We start from the raw sequence: 21,373 nt of genomic DNA, 5'->3' as shown, positions 1-21,373 counted from the left end.
GGGAAGGTGTAAATGAAGACGAAATGTCTTTTGAATGAAGGTGTAAAAAAAAAGAGCAAGTGACATTTACACAAGACAAGCACAGTATGATAATGAGACTCTTTTTAAAGAAGACCTTACATCCGTGAATGATGATCCAGACCGAGGTGACACTAAGCAGTCGTGTTGCTTCTGTTGCCACTGCAATCGCACATTACAGGAAATTATTGCCACATCCTCCGTATACTACCGACCTTGCTCCAAGTGATTCCTACTGTACATGTTTGGAATTACAGGAGTTCCTAGGAGGCTAGTGTTTCAGATGTGAAGCAGACAGTCCACTCATCATACTGGCGTACTGAGAAAATTTTCTACCTTGATGGAATCCAAGCACTAGTGAAATACTAGTTTTTACTCTCATAATGCTGTTCTGTTATTCACACGTCCCAGTTTGATTTGAACGCCCGTCGTACTGAACATTGATGAAACCCATCCTTTGGTCTTTAAAGGCATAACACTAGTTGTGTTGCATGCTAGTAGTTTCGCAATCACATGTATTTGTCTTAAAAAAGAATTGAGTATTTACCCTCTGCAATATTTTAATGGTTTAATATCTTTTTTTTCTGATGCAAATCCAATAGTGATACTAAATGTCAAATCATTACCATATAAAGATATAGTGTATCATGATTGAGTAGTAAAAATAGCCAGGACAGCATGGCTAGCATTCATTTTGCTATGCCAAACCGTCTGTTTCTAAATTTGTTATTAAGATGGATGAGTGGAGTCAGGGCATTGGCATACTAGTGGGATAACATGTCTAAAATGCCACTTCCATTAATCTAAAGCAACCTGAACCTTTGTCATGTACAGGATGAACAGAATTGCACTGTTCTTTGTTATAATGTCTAAATGGTTACAATATATATATATATATATATATATATATATATATATATATATATTTTTTTTTTTAAGATAAAAGTAAATGCTTATAGTAAAAAAAAAAAAACAGTTAAGACTACTATGTATAGGTCAATAGGTTTGGTTTCAGGGTCTTATTCTATGATGTCATTTTTCCATCCTCTGCTAAAACCCCTGTCATATTGGGTTTTCCGGCAGTGAGCAGCACTATCTTTCACCTTTTTTCACCAGAGGCAAAGATTATGTGTTGAGAAAGACTTCAGAAAAACATGTCAGTGTGTTTACTTTAAAACATTGTAAAATCCCCCCTTGATACTGTACGGTTGATGTTGAAATTTCTACATGTTCTTAAACAAAACACCCTACCATTTTAATTAGCACACTAATCCCTAAAATTTGAAGTGTTTTGGTTGAAGCCTTGTTTCTTGAATGTCATTTTGGTTTCCTGAAGCGAGGAGAATTAACAATGGTTGATTAAAAGGATAATGAACATAAACATTACATGACCATTTTCACACAGTGCCAAGTGTGTGTGGTCCCAGTAACTGCTTTTGTTTGGAGTCATATGCTCTAGATAATGATCTTGTCAGGCTGAAAACCTTCCAGCTGTTTTCAGTTCAGCCAAATATAACATTGTTATTTATTTCTCTTTTTTCATGACAAGTTTGAGGTAGTTCTGTCAGAGTTGGCTCATGAACACTTTTGAAATTGTATGTATGGTACCATTTCATTAGTTTAAAAGATAGATGGCGAGTCAAAGTCTTATAGGAGAACATAACTCGGTAAAAAGTGTAAAATTGTACATTTGTACATAAAAACTGTAAATGCAGTTATTCTATACGTTATTTTTTTGCATTCTACCTGTGTGCAAATCGACAGGCTTGATGGGGGATTTTTCCAACTCTTGGATGTAGTTCATGTTTCTGATCAGAGTTTGGCCCTGAGGCCAGATATATAGTCTAGTTTAATGTATACATGACATTTGTGTCGGGTGAAATCGCTGCCAGAGGTGAACGTTTAGAAGGTTTGGCATAGCTGCAGCCAGGTATGGGATCAATGCACGAATCAGGTTGTACCAGTCCACTGTATCAGTTCCGACAGCCAAGGAGAATCAGATATTTTTCTTTTTTTTTTTTTTAAATATATAGAGTACCTAATTACAAAATGGCCACTGATCTGAAAAAATCTTTTCGAAAAGACAGAAGAGTCAGAGATTTTCAACCCTTGTTTTCAGTCCTCCATTGTCTAGCAGTTTTATGGTTCCTACCCGGATTTAACTGGTAGTAATGATCAGTTCTTTTACATTCAGTCTAATGACCAGGACTGTAACACCTGCTGTTAGGACCCACCAATGAGCAAGCCATGCAACCAGAGTGCATCCTCCCTTTTCATATTAAAGTCCTCACTCTCATTGTGATCCCAGAGAAGATCGAGCCAAAGCAGGTCATCAGCATGACGGCATAAGTATGTGCGGATATTATTACACTTGCCAGTCAGATGTCTGTAGAGGATGCTAGAAATGATGATGATGGCATCCACAATGGTAATCCGACTAAGCTTGATGTAGCTATGGGCACTCCCCAGTGAATGCACTGTCAAAGCAGCTCATACTATGCCAGGGCGTTAGCATCTGCACCCAGAGGTTTGGAAAGGAACATATGACCCTTTCTACCAGTGCGCCACAGAACCATCTCTTTACACAGAGGAGATTATAGGAACTGAGGGGGCCCCAGGCATGAAAATAAAAAAGCCTTTCTGATTTACGTTAGGCTTTAATACAATAAGCCATCTAAAGGATATCTGTATGAAACGATTAGTCTTATATATTATTCTGCACACTAGATGAAAGATAAACCATATTTACTTCACAATAGAACACTTTTGCTAAAGTGTTGGCATTTATACTCTGTATGCTTTTTAAAACCAAGCTATCAAAGCGATTATACACAAAGCTAATTAAATATTCCAAAAACCAGCTCCCATCTAGCTGCTTGTTTTCCCAAGTAACCTTGGGTTACATTACTTTATGGTTTAGCCTTCATTTGCCATCTTTATTCTTTTCTATATTATTTCATGTATCTACACCATCTTTTTCATTTGAAAAGTGTAACCATTCAAAATAAACCTGTGTCTATTTGATATACTGTATAATAATATAATTGCATACAACGCATATCACCAGTTTTGGGGAATTTTTATTTGACATTTTTAACAACTTGGAGTTGGCTGCCTCGAACCCAAAACTAGGGTTTAAGCAATAAACTAAAAACTGTTTCACCTGTCCTCTAGATACCTTAGTATTTAGGGTCCCTACATAGGCATATACTGTAGGTAATGATATCTAAATCAGCTGCTCCTTTGCCACCTCCCTGATATAATGCAAGTTCTTCTTGTGCTACCAACATGACTTTGAAACATTGAGGTATGTACGCCACAAGATCATTTAAGTCATAGGAATTCTGAGGTGTAGCCTTAATTAATCAGACTTGTTTGTCCAACAGATCCCAGAGATGCTTTACATGATGGGGACTTGGAAAATTTTGAAGCCAAGTTAACACCTTAAACTCATTGTCATGTTCCTCAAACCATTGATAAACATTTTTAGCAGAGGGTCTAATCCTACTAAGAGGCCAATTACATTATGGCATACCAAGAGGTGCTGCTTGTCAACAGGCAAGGCAGTCAATTAATTAGGGCCTCAGGCCAGTAGGGGGCCCTCAAGGGCTGACAAATGTACTTATTTCTGAGATAATGATGATGTATGCTTATTAGAGAGGCCCCCTGCATTTTTTATTTTTTTTTGATCCAGTATTCTAGAATCGTCTCTGGGTAGATTGTTGAAATTAAGTGATGTACTTGCAACAGTGTGTAGGTAGGTGGTACATGTAACATCTATGTGAATGAAGGGACCCAAGGTTTCCCAGCAGAACACTGGCCAGAGCATCAAACTGCCTTTGTTGGCTTGCCTTCTTTTCATGGTCTATCCTGGTGCCATCTCTTGTCCCGTTAAGCGATGTACACACACTCGACCATCCATATGCCCCATATGCACCCTTTTGTGTACACATGGTGTACACCTTTCTATAATAGCTAATATTAACTGTTTCAGCACTGTTATAGTATCTGATTCGACCAGATAGTCTAGACATCACTCCCTACATGCAGCAATGAGCCTTGGGTTCCCAAGAACCTGTGGCTGCTTTACTGCTTGTCCTTTCTTGGACCACTTTTGTTAGGTTCTAACCAATCCATACCATGAACACCCCATGAGACCTAGCATTTTGGAGATGCTTTGACCCAGTCATCAAGTCATTATAATTTGACCCTGATCAAAGTCACTCAGACCCTTTCACTTGCCTATTTTTTCTGTTTCTAACACACCAACTTCATAAACATTTTTTGTAATATAACCATAATCATTACTGTTAAAACCTATTTATAACATTCTAGGAAAAAAAGACTTACAACAAAGTGCAAAACCAGTGGCACTGATATATTTTTGCGCCATTCCTAATAAATTCCTGATGTAGTTAATTGATGTTAGTAGGCAAGTGTAAGTAACATTGGTAGATTTAATACCACATAAACAATTTTAAAACAAACGTAATTTACTGTACCTTAATAAAAAGCATTAACACTTATTCAGTATATCTTTTAATAGAAAAATCCAGACGATACGAGAGGAAAGCAGTTTATTCCAGCGCAAAATAATGAGGGTATTTCAAGTTAAACCGGAACTTTTGATTGTGCATAATAACAGATAATGTTATTGTAAATAATCCGAGGAACTCCTTTAATGGCCCAAACATGTGGAAATCAATTGGAATGGGGTTAGGACTTTACAGGGGGCTGTGGCAATAACTCCCAGCTGAGTTCCACTAATGTGCATGTGGTGCTCTCACTATGTGTAGCGTTCTCACAGACAGATGTGTCTCTTCCATGAGTTGGCAACAAGTTATCTGTTGATTTTCAAGGATCAGGCATTCCGCTTGCTGAATGTTTGCTCCAAGACATCTTGACTGGGTCTGGGACTGTCTCATCAACATTCTGTGCTTCTGTAAATGTCAGTTGGTTTTAGCCATTCATTCACGAAAGGTTGCAGCACAAATCCTGGTTTGACGTGTATACAGTATTATAAGGTGGCGGGTTATCCGTTTTTACAATTTTAGATATATACACCTTAAAGGTTACCTGTAGGCCATAGGTAAGCTCTTTTAATTTCTATCCTTTACATTTTAATAAAAGCATCAAAAAGAAATAATTCATACTCATTAAGTCATTATTGAGTATTTTTTAAAGAATTGTCGCCAAAAAGATCAGTATTCTTATGATTGCTATTTAAAACTGTTAATTTAGCATTGCATTACATATTAAAATTATTATTTAGTTAGAGCATTTGGAAACACCATCACAGTAAAGGATAAACCTTACATATTAAATTACATTTATGCATGTGGTTTTCCACCAGAAAGCACTTGTTCCCTAAGTGTTTGTTTTGGAAATTCATGTGGTTGGATTCAACTTCTTTATAACAAGGCTGCAGTTAAGGTTACCGATAATGTAAACCTCTCTGAACCTAGGGTACTTATAAAGTTGCCAGTGTTTGTTATTTGTTTGTTACCAGACCTCTGAAATCCAACAAGCACATCGACCAGTTAGTTTGGGCATATCCCCAAATCTGCATTAACTCAATATCCATTTCAATTGTCTCCATTTAAATGTTTTTCTGCTGTTCTAAAAGCTTATGATGGAGTTGGACCTCGTTTTTAACTGCAACGTCTGACCACCTCTTATGTAGGATAGACAGAGATATTATGTTTTTTCCCCCCCTCCTTCTTCTTTCCCCGTAAGTGACATATTCGGGCCAAATCTCATTCAGAATTACTGAGACAATGACCGGTTACAAAATCTCATCCAGTAGCTAAGTCACTCTTTTTACCCTCCCTGCATTACAATGGAGTGATTTAGATGTTCTAAGGTGTGGAGATGTGTACAGAACCTGCTTGTGAGAGCTGCTAAAAACACTTCCATGATTAACTGCCTCTGTCAATCTTCAGCATATGCAAGGCCAACCAGTTCTGCCAGCTGTTGCTATGGCAGAATGCCTCCATATATCATAGTGGCACTCACTACCAAAGGAAAGGAAATATATCTAGTATTATTGGCATGAGGAGTTCACCATACAGGATGGCATGCTCAAAAAGTGCATTCAGAAAAAGCTATCTATATAAGCAGAAGACCAAAAAAGAAGTTGCAGGATTCAATCAAAAAACATCGCTCAGAACATTTTATTACGATCAGCACGGATCACACAGAACTTCTTAGCACATTTAATGCTACACATCCAGTAGATTGACACCGGGATGTCTGCATGTATTTTGGTGGTGGAGGGGGGACGGGAGGGTTGTGTTTTAGATTCTTGTCAGCTGGTACCATAGGCAGGAAGGCATAAAGTTCTCCATCTTGTCTGCAAAAAAGCCCAATGGTGCAAAAAGGGTGCTGAAGAACTGTGGAAAAATAGAAACAAGAAACAAAATCTGTTGAAAAACATACCGCATTCAAATGCATTTGGTATGTAAGAATCTTATCTGCATAAACATTATGTCAGTAGAAGTTATAAATATACATAAAAAAAAGATATAAATAAAAAGATTTCAGTTGGTTAAGTAACAGCTGATTAAATTCACGCATCTCTTCTTCTGACCCTGTCTCCATTCTTTTAAACAGTTTGCAGTTCTGCATATTATTGACTGTTATTGTATATTCTGCAGTTTTGGGGATTCAACTAAATAAACCCTAGAATCATTGGGTAAAAAAACCCAAGGCATTTTGTCCACTGACAGTCGGTAAAGAACAATTTAAAAAAGGGGGGAAAAAAGAATAACAATAAAAAAAAAATATATAAAAAACCCACACCATTTATCAAGTTAAATGTTCTGTCTTAGATATTCAACCAAAAGTATTCAACTTGCTCATCTGACTTTGAGTCACAGCAAAAGAGGAGTGCAGGCCAGAGACAAACATACAAACATTAGAAAAGTGTTTCTCCAAACTCAAGCCAATAAACAGCTTCATTTCTGCAAGTTAGTGCAAAAGCACGTATCCGAACAGCATTTGAAGCCTTACAGCTCGACCGAACATAAACATGTGCTTAATATGTTTATGAAGTGATGCATTTCACAGATGATCAGGTGTTTATGGCTGAACATGGCAAGTTTAAATTGCAGTATCCACAACAAGAGAGGGAAAGTGCTGATGGTCCGAGTTGGAGCTGAAGAGTCATCATCTATTTTACTGCAGATCCAGGGAACAGATACAACCAATGTAAACATGTGCTGTATCATGACAAACGAGAACGATTAAAAGATAAAGACTGGCGAAGGTTGGTGTCCTCATATTGCTTAGTTTATTACTATGACAAATACGGGTACCATTCTTCTTGAGGAACAGCATGTTTACAAAGGATGTGTGTGCTTGGTGTGGTGGACGTGGGACTGTATATGCGTTATTACATGCATGTCATGTAGGATATCCTGATTTGAACAATCTGTGTCAATGGCAAGCTCCTTTGGTTACCCATTCCAAAAGTGCATGTAAACCAAACCAAGATTTATACCATTCCTCAACAAAATGAGGGAAACAAAATAAATGAATAAAAAGAGGTAAGTGTCCAGTCACATCACGTAAAAAAAGTATTAGGTTGACGTTTAAACAGCAATCGGACTACAGCCATGGCTAATCTGGAGGAGATTTAGGAAGCCTGGCCTGGCAGCTCTGCTTTGTCTCACCTCTCTTCGTCTTGGCCTATTTCATTCACATGTTCTGAGAGTTACATTAAGCAGGTTCTGGTTTGTAGTGTAAAGGCTTAGTGTATGTAAAGTCTTTCTCAAAACAAAAGGCCATAAAGCAAGTTTATGCAAGCAGTGTTAGGGTTTTGAAATAAAGTGTGGTCCAGGCCAAGTGTAGACCAAGATCTGATAAAGGATAGATCTGCTATTTCAATATCCTGAAACTCTAAACTCAGGTTTACCTAAAAAATAAGCTACATGCAATATGAAAAAATAATTAAGTCAAGAAAAAAAAGCATAGCCCTGACAAGGTTGCTGCCTGAAATGCAAATAATAATATTACAGCTCTCTAGATAGAACCACATTCAAGTTAGATTGAAATGTTTATCACATTTATTGTTTTCTGCAAAAAATGCTGAGTAATAGCAAACAAAAATTGTGCTTACAGCATGCTAACACAAGCAAGTGTATCCATATCAGCGTTGCTGTTGGTACTTACAGCTTTGACAAAGACGCCCATGAGGTCGGGGAACTGGTGTGTGAGCATAGCCAACATGGCAGTGAAGGAGCACAGGCCTGCTGTAAATAAGATGAAGAATGGCAGCTCCTTCTTAGGGTATACTGATACCTCATGAAAAGCTGAATCAAAGAAATAAAAACATGACAGCACATTTTAGATACATCTTTTTAAATTATCCAAATGACAGGGTTAGCACGAATTAACAATGCTATACTCACATGGCAGTAGTTCTCTGTCTGCTGTCTCTGTGCAGCCAGGGTATGGGTAGAACAGATGACCTTTCTCCAGTGGGTAGGGAATAATGCGGAATGCTGGGCAGTGGATATAAAAATTAGATCAAGCTGTAATTGTTCAGGTTTTTACCTCGTAAAAAGAGATCTTGGCTACTCTGAAGTAGGAAATCATCGCATGTTTCTTTTTCCTTATAAATTAGGGAATAGATAATGTAAATACATGTCACCTGTACTTTCTAAGCAATTCTTCCAAAATCTATGTCAAGAGACACTGATATTGTTCTTACTTGTGTTTAAATAAATAGGTCACATACTGTAAGTGTACTGTACATGACTTTCAAATAGACTATCTTCCATCACCATCAAAATAAATAAATAAACAGATAAATAAATAAATAAATAAATACAACAAACAAACAAAAAAAGGTGCGTTTCTCATCTGCAAACTGCACCACCGTGAAAAATGAAACAAGTTACACGTTTAACCAATCACGGAACAGTCCACACCAACGTTAAGTTTGGAACTCACTATCCAAACAGCCAGAAGCATTCAAATGCCTGTTAATGTTCATAGTAATGTCGGTTGATTTATTTATAGTAAATAACATTTTGTAAATTCAAAGAATCTATTAATTTGATTTAACCATTATTACTACAATTATCATACCCATATATACCGCTCAGCCATAAAATTATGACTAAATCTGCCTAAAATTTAGCAGCTCTGCTTCTTTGCTACCAAAACTGTAATGCACAGCTGCTCTATTCGATCAGACTACATGAGCCAGCCTTCGCTCCCCAGGTATCAGAATACATAACACATCACTGGTTTGGTGACAAAAGAGGGGATCTATTTAGTATTAGCCAGGTATAATGTTATGTCTGATCAGTGTGTGCGGTGTGCATGTGCGTGTGTGTGTACTTACTGCCCTCCCAGGTGCAGTGGAGCAGGTTGAGTGCTCCTTCTGCTCGTTTCCAGTGCTGCAGGTGAAAGAAGGCGTATGCCACTGCTTCACTGTCACCCCTCTTCAGAATGTGCTCTGGCGGCAGGATCAAACTCTTCATCTCTAAAAGGTACTACACACAAACACAAATGCTACATGAAATTCTGAACAAAATAAATATTGAAATTATCTGCATGCGAGTTCTGTTTTGTGTGAATATATAAGCGTATGAATATATGAAACACTGCCATAAAGCTCAAGTAGATAACCGCTGCAAACAACTATTTAGAACTTTCCCGGGGATGCAAAACAGCGTCAGAGGACAGGAAGCTCCATTTAGTTGGCTTGGAATAAAAGACATCCATCAAAATGCCTCCACAAGATGACTAAATGACCCCTTTCATTGGCACACTAATAAATGTCATAAATGTGTTTGTGTACCACCAACAAACAGGCACACAAACATACATCTGCCCTTCTTTACTACCCCTGGCATTAGACTGGCATCTGTCCTTGGTGGCATCCCCTAGCACACACATGCACACACACTCCTTTGAAGTGGTGACAGAATGTCCATGCCTTTTATGTGGCTGGCTTTCCTAAAACAGTGTTTCTCAACTAAGCCTCTTGTCTGATCATCATTCCTCTACTCTGCCAACAGGGCACAGATGAGCGCACTTACATTCCACTAGGTCTGCACACACACACACACACACACACACACACCTGTGGTTTTCCTAATCAGCAGTCTACTGGGAAACCATTTAATAATCACGTGTGTATTGTCCTTACTGGAACCATTTAAGAAAAAAAAATAGTTTGACTTTTCTTGCTGGGCAAATTTCTAGCTTTGCAGACATAATCTGTTTTGTTACACTCCATATTTCGCTTCATTATACATGTTTGATTCCTTATGTATTTAAATAGCCATTACTTTATTTGTATAATTTAATAACAATATCCCTTTCGTGCCAAAGAGTCCAGTATAATGTGTAACATTTTAAGACACTTCACAATGTGTCCAGTGTCTCCTATGATTTACGGCCATACAAGCACCATGGAACTTGAAAGTACAGGTGTGTGCGCACAGGAGTGTGGGGGGTATTCATCTTAGACAGGTGCACTTTGTAGTCAGGTCGAGTGTGTTTAAGACTACATGGTGTTGGTGTGGGTGTTGTATGTATGTTACAGAGCCTGGGCAGGTTAGAACCAGGTACTGAGACAAATGGAGCATGAGGGCTTAAGAATGTTTACTCTGAAAAGAGCAAAGCTAATATAAAAAAAAAATATTTAAAAAGGAGGCAAATATGGAAAACAATTATCAGACAATTGCTGTTGTTCAGCCAGATTTTCTACCTGCATAATTAAGAATGTAAAACTCCAACTAAATGCTTTATGTAGAACTATTGGAGTTTTAATGAAACCAGATTGCCCATAATAGTAATACAACAGCAGCACCTGCTGGTTCACTTAGTAAACTGGGTTATAGCGTGAAGAGACAATTATATAAGAGCTCTACTTTGTACCCCTCATTATTTACAAAAGTAGTTGACAATGTTAGCTAAGAAGTTAACATTAACTAGTTGTAAGTATCTGCCTTAAAATACCTGATTATAATAAAAGTTTTAGATGTAATCAAGCAATGAATGTTTCCTGACAGTCCTATTGAAAATACATTAAGCCTGGTGTTTAACGCATTTCTAGATGTAACAATCAAAATAATAAAACTATAAAGAAATGTAAACATCATAGTCCTGACAGAAAAATAAGGTGCAGCAAACTGCGAAAAAATTAATAAATTAATAAAATAAAATAAAATTCTAATCTGGAAACTTCTCATCACCGTTCCCATCACTACTCAGATACAGGGGTTGGACAATGAAACTGGAACACCTTGTTTTAGACCACAATAATTCATTAGTATGGTGTAGGGCCTCCTTTTGTGGCCAATACAGCATTAATTCGTCTCGGGAATGACAGATACAAATCTTGCACAGTGGCGAGAGGGATTTTGAGTCATTCTTCTTGTAGAATAGTGGCCAGGTCACTAAATGATGCTGGTGAAGGAAAACGTTTCTTGACTCGCTCCTCCAAAACACCCCAAAGTGGCTCAATAATATTCAGATCTGGTGACTGTGCAGGCCATGGGAGATGTTCAACCTTACTTTCATGTTCATCAAATCACTTTGTCACCAGTCTTGCTGTGTGTATTGGTGCATTAACTCTCCCGGATGTGGGAAAGACAGTGAAGGTGGACTCATCAGAGAACAATACGTTTCACATTGTCTACAGCCCAAGATTTTCGCTGCTGGCACCATTGAAACTGATTTTTGGGATTGGCACGAGTGACCAAAGGTTTGGCTATAGCAGCCCGGACACGTACATTGACCCTGTGGAGCTCCTGACAAACAGTTTTGGGGGAAACAGGAGAGTTGAGGTGCACATTTAATTCTGCAGTGAGTTGGGCAGCTGTGGTTTTATGTTTTTTGGATACAATCCGGGTTAGCACCCGGACATCCCTTTCAGACAGCTTCCGCTTGCATCCACTGTTTGATGTGGTTCCTTCTTGGTTGTATGCTGACATTATCCTGGATACTGTAGCTCTTAATACATTACAAACACTTGCTGTCTTGGTCACAGATGCGCACAGATGCGCACCAACAATTTGTCCTCTTTTGAACTCTGATGGGTCACAAGCTTTCTTTTATTTATATGGAAAAATTGTGTTAAAACAGATATTTATTTATTTATATTGGGAGTCCATGCCAGGGACGCATTTTATTGCATAACACTGGGCACTCAGTTTGGGTATTTTACATGCCCTCACCTCAGACTGCCTCTAATCTGTGTTTTAAATTACTTTCATATTGCTTTTTATTAGTGCCACAGTTATAACACAGTAGAATATATGAGACAAACTGGTTTTGAACCTCTTTCAGTTAAAAGAAACAAAGTATTTATAAATGTTCAGTTTAATTTACTTATTAATCAGAGTTAATCATCCTGTGTCGCACTTTTGTTTCTGTTTTCTAAGAATTGTGGCAGATTTGTACGTGCATTACTGTCGTTTCTATGTCTTGCGCATACCTTGCGTACTGAGTGACCGGCCATGTCTACCTCGAGGGAGAAATGGGGAGAAGTGTAAAAAAAAGAAAAAAAGCAATAGATCCTGTGACATCATTTGGCACATAACTTCTCATAACTTCAATTTTACTCGACATTTTGATTTAATTTGTGGCGCAGGTTTAACTTCAGGCAAATACTCAAGTACTACCAAAGTTTTCTGTGATGCTGTGACAAAATCTGGCTCGACTGATGGTTTCGGGAACTCCAATGTACGAAATGTAAAGATATCATTAAAAGAGCGAGTTCTGACCAAATTACAGGTAAAACCTCTGTTATCCATATAGATGCCTTCAATATTATATATTTTTTTTACAATGTGTAAATAAATAAAGATCAGGATAGACCTGGTACTGTATATGTGACCCAGTCTATAAAAACATTAAAGTAATTTTTTTTTTACATTAAATTTGATGGGGTCTGACCTTTGGAACATGTGGGTTGAACTCTACCGCTCTGTGTATAGCTTCCACAGCATTCATCTCTGCAGTGCTAAGTCCTCGCCTAGAGGCTGTCTCAGGTGAAAATCTGGAGTGCATGCGCACGCGAACACACACACACACACACACACACACACACACACACAAACAGAGAGAGAGAGAGAAATAAATTATTTCCTGCTTAACCAATGATGTAAATTATCGGTTAAAATATTGCACTAAACTTCTTAACTTTAAGAAGATAACTTTTTTCCCATTAAATTGTTTCATCAACTTTAATAGCTTTAATAACTTTAATCTGCTGTGAAGCTGGTAGAGAATATGCCAAGAGGTATGATGCAAGGCCTCATCAGCAATACTGTTAGACATTTAAGTATAAAATACATTTGAATTGTTTAACACTCTTTCATTTCATCAGAGTGTCAAAATAATTACACCAACATAGTAAAAACCTTTGAGTGGTGATGTTTAAAATAAAAGAAGATAAATGGTTCTGTCAGGAGGTTTTATTAAAGCCAAGAGAAATGTATTTAATTAGAAATGCATGTTATGCAACCAGCAGACACGCTTAACACTTACTTGTCTGACACTGCCCGTGCTTTAAGTAAGGCAGATGTGTAGCATATAGTGGCAGATTTTGGCAAGCTGATATCTAGAAAAACGAAAAGAAAGAAGGCTTAGAAGCATGTCATGTGTATCAAACAATGAGCCTGATATCCTACTAGTAAACTAAAGATCTAGACCGTTGCTATAAGACATCAAACCAAAATGCTTCTTCAACTTACCATCATATTTTGCTAAAACTGCTTGCACATCAGCATAGGCCTGTAGTTCCAATAATGCTTCTAGAAGGTTCTCATGTATATTTAACATTCCAAGTAAGGGATATTCTTTAATTAACTATGGAAGAAAAGAAAGAAAAAGACAAAATCACAATAAAGCCATTCAAACCAGCAGAAGAAAAATGAATGCCTATCAGTGTACTGTGTAATAAAATGATTCGTGCTTCACAGTTTGAGTAAGGTAAGTATTTTTTAAAATATGCAAACAAGAACACTTAACCACGTCCCAAACCACCTATACAGTAGTCAAATCTCCTCCACTAAACCTGCATGCAAAGTATACACATGGTCTTACGTCTCTCATCATCTTTACTGCCTCTTTGATGCGTCCAAGTTTTCGTGCACACATCGCCAATCTGCGTTTGATGTACACCAGAAGATTTGTGTCTTTCCCAGCTGATTAGGCAAAGCAGATGGCATAATTGTAACCAGAATATCACGTGGGCCAAGTGAGCAAAAGTGTGTGTATGTGTACTTTACGTACCAAACTTTAGTGCTTGTTTGAAAAGTCTCTCGGCTTCTATAATGGTAGTGGCTTCCTCTTCAGCCAGGAGCACGTACGCTGCAGCACATCTGAACAAATTTACATGCGAATTTAAGGCTGAAATACTGCCTTCAGTGAAAACATGACAGCTACCTCTCCATCATCAGAACAATAGCTTCCTATTTTCTGGAAATCTTGTTAAAATAAATGTTATTTAAAAAAATAAGTGATGAAAACAATAAACAGTGAAATGAGACAAATAAAAATAACTAAGAATATATTATATAACTATCTAATTTTGATTTACATGAAATTAACAACTGATAGAGTGGCGATATTAAAAAGCAATGCTGATACACAAATGTACGCTGAACTCAACCAATCATGGCCGCGGTTCATAGTTACATTCAACATACAGTATATATACACAGTATATGGGTGCAGGTCTCAATAAATATGAATATCATCAAATAATTTAACTCATTATATAGATTCTTTATACACAAACTGATATTTTAAGTGCTTTTTTCTTTTAACTTGGGGGATTATGGCTTACAGCTAATGAAAACCCAAATTTCAGCATCTCAAAAAAATTTGAATATTGTGAAAAAGTTCAATATTGGAGACTCATGGTGTCACACTCTAATCAGCTAATCAACTCAAAACACCTGCAAAGGTTTCCTGAGCCTTTAAATGGTCTCTCAGTCTGGTTCAGTAGGGTGGCTGTTCACAGAGTGCTGTATCCAAGCACATTAATGGAAAGTTGAATATATATATATAAATAAAAACATATAATAAAACAGAGACAGAACTCAGCAGCCAACTATATACAGTAAAAAACAATAACGAGGTGTGTTAAAGAAGGAAGGAGGAACATGCATATGAACTAATGTGTTATTACTCACTCATGGTTGAGCTCAATAGCCTGATATGCAGCTCTGATACGAGCCTGAGGATTCCTCTCTCGCCAGGCCTTCTGCATCACTGTTACACACACACAGACATACACAAAATTTGACCGACTGCCATCTGTACAGACTGCAAACGAGTCATGAAGTAAATATGTCCTACAGCTTTAAAGACTAAAAAAGATGAAACTAACCAGTATCCTCTGGTTTGAGCTGTTGTGTATCTGAAGTAAAGAAGGTCTGGTGGTCTTGTGCTGAGAGATTCATATCATAGTAAGTCAGAGGCTCTTTACCCGTCACCCATGTGTACCTGGAGAAGAGAGAGGAATGATGGGGGACCGCAATAATATCTACACACAAAAAGGCTGGATGTAAGACACAGAAAAATGATGACAGAAATGAAGAGAGCTTACCTGTTGTATTCTGCACCTCGAAACAGATTAAGAGGGTTCCTCCATACTTTACACTCTGGAAACAGACACATGCACAAATTAGCCATTTTAATGAAAACTAATTACCTAACCAATGTCAACAATCTATAACTGGTAATATTTACATCACAGCAATGGTGCAACATGTTGTGTGCATAAGTTGCCTTTAAAATTTGAAATGGCTAATTAAATTTCCCCTGTAATCAATAAAGTATCCGTCTTAAAAAAGCTAAACATCTATGTTTAAAAAAAATCCCTTTCACAACAGTTCCCATTCTTCACCTGACAGCTCTGTTCGCCCGCCCTGGATGTGTAACTCAATACACGTGTATCTACAGCTATTCCTTTAGAATCATCTCACAAGATGATGTTTCTCACAGCAGTGCACTGCTAGTGCAGTTGGAGGAATACCTCATGCGCTTACAGATGTGTTTATGGCTACCTGAGACACTGGGCCGCTGCTCCACTTCTCCATTAGCTGAGGAGAAGAGACTTGCTGAGCTGTTGGTCTCCACACCGCCGAGGAGGGGACGCAAATGACTGACGGACACTTGCTCAATGAAGGACGTCCCATACTTTCTGAAGTACCACCACTCGAAGATCTGAGTCGGAGACAAGAAAAAAAAAAAAAAAAAAAAATTTGATAGGTAGTGGAACTGAAAGAGACATTTCACATGTGATCATTTCTTTATTTTTTGTTTTCTTTTTCGGTTCATAGAGCCCTACAAATCCAGTCTTTCCCTTGGGTTCTCTGGCTTCCTTCCACTTTCCAAAAAATATGCCAGTACACTAAATTGTGCCTGTGATTGTGATGGACTGGTGTACCATCCACGATGCCTTAGAACTAGTACTACACGTTAAAAAAATTGCATAAAAATCTAAGTGGACCTGTGCAATTTTTTTTTTAATACCAGTGTACCATCCTGACCAGGATAAATGAGTGAGTGACTGTATGAATGAATAAATACAAAAATAAATCAAAAGTTCTCTTGTAGAAGTGTTTCCAGCCAGCATGACAGATCGTGATGGTTCATTCCGTCTAAAAATATCTTTTTGAGTATAAGGAATTAAATCATGTACAGGAATCTCTTTAATCTGGTCACAGCTGCAGTGGCTGTAAAGTTTCTCCAGCGAGCACTGGGTGCAAGCAAGAAAGACACCCAGATCCAGCAGTGGATCATCTCAGGGCACCACACACACACACACTAATTAGGTTCATTCACACAGCCTGTTGAAGGTGGAAGTGTTGAACCTTAGTTACACCTAGACATTCTATTACACCTAAGACAGTAGTGGGGCGAAGTGAGATCTGTGTAGATCTGAGGGAGACCCGCCATTGTGGCCCAGGAGGTGTGACATTTTCACACCGACGGGTCTAAAAACTGTAAAACAAGTATAAGGAATTATTACTGTTTTCGAAACCTAAGGTATGCACAGCATTTCTGATACACGTTATATTTCACACTACACTCTGACCGATTTTGCGGCACACTACATGCTGACTGATTTTACACTATATGCCTCTTCCTAATCTTTTTAAAAACCACACACTGAGGTGGCCTTACGTTGGTTCAGTGTGCCTTACCGAAGGCGAGCAAATGTTGGTTGCATGTCAGGAGGCAGCTTTATTGCACAATCTCAGCATGTAAGTGACTATATACTCATATAAACTTGTCAAACAACCAGGCCATAGCAGTACCGGGCCACCCAAAAAGAATGAAAAATATACATTTTCAATTCAATTTTATTGACTATTGGAGTTTGAAAAGTGTTTTATTTATTATAAAAAAAAATTATAGATTTAATAAATCTCCTATTCGCTTTTGTCTGTATCTCTTACACACTTCTCTTGCTGTTTTCATGCATGTTAAAATTAAGCTAATGTTACAAGATAACTCTGGCTAAATCAATAAAAAACAAACATCTTTGGAGAACTTCTTTGAAAAAAGGGAAAATACCTAATGACTATGAGACTGCCAACAAAAAGAAAGCTGCGTTTAAAAGAAAATGCCAAGAATCCTGCCTAAATTATAGGTTTATTGCAACAGGTGATTCACATTCTCCAAACCTGCTTTTTATGACAGATGCAACCTTAAAAGTATGTTTGTGACAATGTCAACTTTACCACTGATCTGGATTAAAATCAAGCCAGAATTTCCTGAGATCCCCACAAAAGCACTGAAAACCCTGCTTTCAGTTCCAACAATCTATCTTTGTAAAGCAGGTTGTCCGCAGTGACAGCAACGAAAAAACAAAATAACAGAGCAGACTAAACATAAGGCACAGACTTTGTGTCATTGTCTCCCGTCACTCCTAGATGGGATCGCCTCGTCAAAACAAGCTCAGGGCTCACACTGATTCTGTGTTATGAAACAGTATGTTGTTTTTACTATGCACTTCATTATGCTTTGTTGCGTTTGCACGATGGCCCGTCCATGGCAAACTATCTTACATAAAACTGGTCTGTGGTGCCAAAAAAGGTTGGAGACCACTGGTCTTAAGGACAATTTTGCGAAACCAGTCTGTCTAACAGCATGTTTTTGCAGAAGTGGGAGAAAACCAGTGAAACCAGAGGACCAAGCAAAACTCCAGAGAGAGAGTGTGATCAAGAGAGAGAAAGAAACTTCAGCTAAAGACCAGACTGATTCCCACAGTGCTGTGAAGAGCTGTATGTTACAGTGAATAATGTGTTTCCTAGAGAAGAGGATTCTTACCAGTATAAGACCAGAGATGAGAGAGGAGGTTCCTGTGAGCGCAACATAAAACTTGGGTGTAAGAGTGTTCAAAAACATGGATGCTGGAGGACAAAAAAAAGGGAAGAAGAACGTGTTCATTTAGTTGACTGTTAATGACAGAGACACACAGGGACATTTCTGTCCTCACGAATAAGCTTCCACATTGACACATGCAGGTGAATGAGTGTACACACAAGTCTCGGTTCCTACAGTAAGACAGTGAGCATTAGCAAGCTACCGTTAGCGACACAAAGCCCTCCGACTTTATTAACCCTGACCCTTTAAATAGAGCCGAGGGAGCCGTTACTAAGCCGCTGTGCTCTCGCGCAGCCCACAGTGGCACGCGCTAACGCTAGCCAGGCTGCTGTAACGTTAACGCTAGCCGTGCGCGCGCCTAGCATCAGCAGCTTGTTGTTTTATAACATTACCGGCAGCCACGGACTCCTGGAGCTTCAGCGGACTCCGCAGCACGTAAATCATCGTCAGCACCATGGCGAACCAAACCGCACACACGTACGTCCACGAGCACGACAGCCACGACTTCAGCTTCTCCGCAAAGCCATGGGCTTGAGGAGTACTGCTGTTCTCGTCCGCCATTTTTCACCGTATGACAATAAACATGAGAATGACGGGATACCGGAGAAGGCTGTAATATGGGCAAACCTCCATAGGACGGCGCCGGCGCCGCGTTCCTTTTTCCACCCGTGTTCCGCCAAAAAGCCCCGCCTCCCTCCCTGCGCAAGACTCGTGGCGTTAACGTTACAGTAAGCGTGTGCCGCGTTCACAAGCTCCCGTACATGCACGTTTAAGATCGGCGGAGTCGTCCGAATACTCTAGTTCGAGTGTCTGTTTCATGTTAAATTATACAGCTAGTTTAACCTTACTAATCATGTTAAGCTTTATTTTTAGTTATTCTACAAGCTAATTAAATTAATGTATGGTTATAATGTAAATATATAAGGCTATGGAGGCATATTCGCAGTCAGTGCAATAGGTAGTAGAGACGGGCTTGTTTATGTAGATTCGCGATTCAGTGATGTATCGCGATACTTTTGTGTGGCAATTCATGTATTTCCATTATTGTATTGTATTATTATATGTATCTACACTAGCGATTGGATCAGATTACACGAGCCAGACTTCACTCCCTATGTGCATCAGTAAGCCTTGGCTGGCCATGAAATTGTCTTCAGTTCACCATTTTCCATCAGTGGATTACTTTTGGTAGGTGCTGACCACTGCAGACCAGAAATAGCCCATCCCACAAGTGTATGTTTACATTTGACGTGGTAAAATATTGCAGTTCCTCTATAATCCTACAGGTGGTGCTCTCTAAACTAGTCGAGATAACACACTGAACAAAATGTACATATGTAGATATAAGTGTGTGTATCTGTGTACAGTATGTGAACAATAGATACAGCTGATATGCTATACAACCAGCTGCACGGGCAGTGTGGGGATTAATCCACACTATAAGTGTATATACAACTATATTGCATTTATTTATATTTATTTTGTATTTAGGGACACATAAAGTCGTGATTCTGAACTCTGGTTCTTTACTACACCATGGCAAAAATGAACAGGTGAGTTAATTAAGAAATATGTTGATTTAATGACAAAAGATGTCATTATGCTGTACAATTTGCCCCAGGTATGCAAATGAGAAATATATATATTTTTAAACATAAACTTATCTGCGCGTATTTAGGTAATTAAAAATAAATGACATAAAAATAAATTACTGTTAAATAAAATGTTGGGGAAATATGAGCGAAATTGATTTTATTGTTTCACAATTTTAAACCTGCGCCTGTGTTGCCACCTAGTGTTTGTTCGAGGAAATCCCTGTCGGGGAAAGGCTTCGAATACGGGGCCTCAAAACTCCTTATCAGACCAGTAATAAATATATAGTAAATTTATATACGAATAAAAATGTTATAAAGCCTCACTTTAAAGAATTATTTTGTCAAAATCGATGATGTAATTTCCTTTATGCTTGATAAAAGGGATTTTATTGTTTATTCTGGTATGCAGAACATATCTTACAGTTATAGATATTATAAAAAGAATTTACTTAGATTATCCCGCACAATGTGATTAGAAGTAAATCTGTTAAGACAGAAAAAATCGCAGAGTAAAAAGCCGAAGAGCCTTTTAGGTTGGTAACACGACTATTCAGAGAGCACTTGAAGGCAGCACGGTTGACCTAACTGACAGTTTAGAACCATCCAATCATGGCGCTGCTTTAGGTTAAGGAGGCGGGATTTACCATAATACATGTGGAGGGGGGGAACAGATACTGCACCTGTTTCCGACGCGTTTCAAGCTGTCTGTCTGAACATTTAGACAGTCATTACAGTCAGTGCTTTGAATCTTCGACTCAGAGATATGCGTTTTTTATATTTGCATTTAGCTTATCCATTCATTTCATGTATACACATGAGCAGTTGAGGGTTTAAATGCTCAGCACTAATAGATGAGTTGCTCTGCTGGGATATGAACTCATGACCTTTTGAGCAGAACATAACAGGCATCCGGACATAGTTTCAAGTTTATCAGGTCCATCTTGTAGGTACGCCTGTCCATCTACTAATACATGCAATTATCTAATCAGCCAATCATGTGAAACCAGAATCATCAGTGCAATGCATATAGACTCAGGCAGTTATGGGCCAGCAGCTTTAGGCAATGTTCACATGAATGATTGGAATGAGAGAGAGAGAGAAAAAAACAATTGTTTTAAAATTGTGGCATTATTGTTGGTGCCTAATTGGTTAAGAGGGTCATAAAGTTTCCGAGGAAACATCCACATCATTACACCACCAGCATCATGAACATATCAGAAAATGCATGCTGAGGCTATCAAATACGGCCTTCTGCTCTTGTAGCCCGTCTTTGTACAGCCCATTATTTGGGTTACTATAGACTTCCTGTAAGGGCAAAACCAGTTCCCTCTTTGCCTTACTTTTCTCTAATGAATATTAACTGAAACTCCTGATCTGTATCTGCATGAATT

The 21,373-nt window shown here is 38.3% G+C and overlaps 1 protein-coding gene across 1 annotated transcript; it reads right to left on the bottom strand.

The window, feature by feature from the left end:
* Positions 1-6,162: 6,162 nt before the first annotated feature.
* On the bottom strand, positions 6,163-19,057 carry st7l (suppression of tumorigenicity 7 like). Its single transcript, XM_053499341.1, has 15 exons — positions 18,780-19,057; positions 18,331-18,413; positions 16,059-16,218; positions 15,599-15,653; positions 15,380-15,495; positions 15,183-15,261; positions 14,278-14,366; positions 14,089-14,189; positions 13,737-13,851; positions 13,531-13,603; positions 12,937-13,039; positions 9,371-9,521; positions 8,430-8,522; positions 8,191-8,330; positions 6,163-6,410 (listed from the first exon to the last, which is right to left on the bottom strand). Exons 1-15 carry the CDS (start codon positions 18,946-18,948, stop codon positions 6,315-6,317), a joined length of 1,623 nt encoding a protein of 540 aa, XP_053355316.1. The 5' UTR covers positions 18,949-19,057; the 3' UTR covers positions 6,163-6,314.
* Positions 19,058-21,373: the final 2,316 nt, after the last annotated feature.

The sequence above is a fragment of the Clarias gariepinus genome, chromosome 6, assembly GCF_024256425.1.
Source record: "Clarias gariepinus isolate MV-2021 ecotype Netherlands chromosome 6, CGAR_prim_01v2, whole genome shotgun sequence".
Lineage (NCBI taxonomy): Eukaryota > Metazoa > Chordata > Actinopteri > Siluriformes > Clariidae > Clarias > Clarias gariepinus.
The sequence above is the reverse complement of the archived record's forward strand: the minus strand, read 5'-3'. Positions and strand labels throughout refer to the sequence as shown.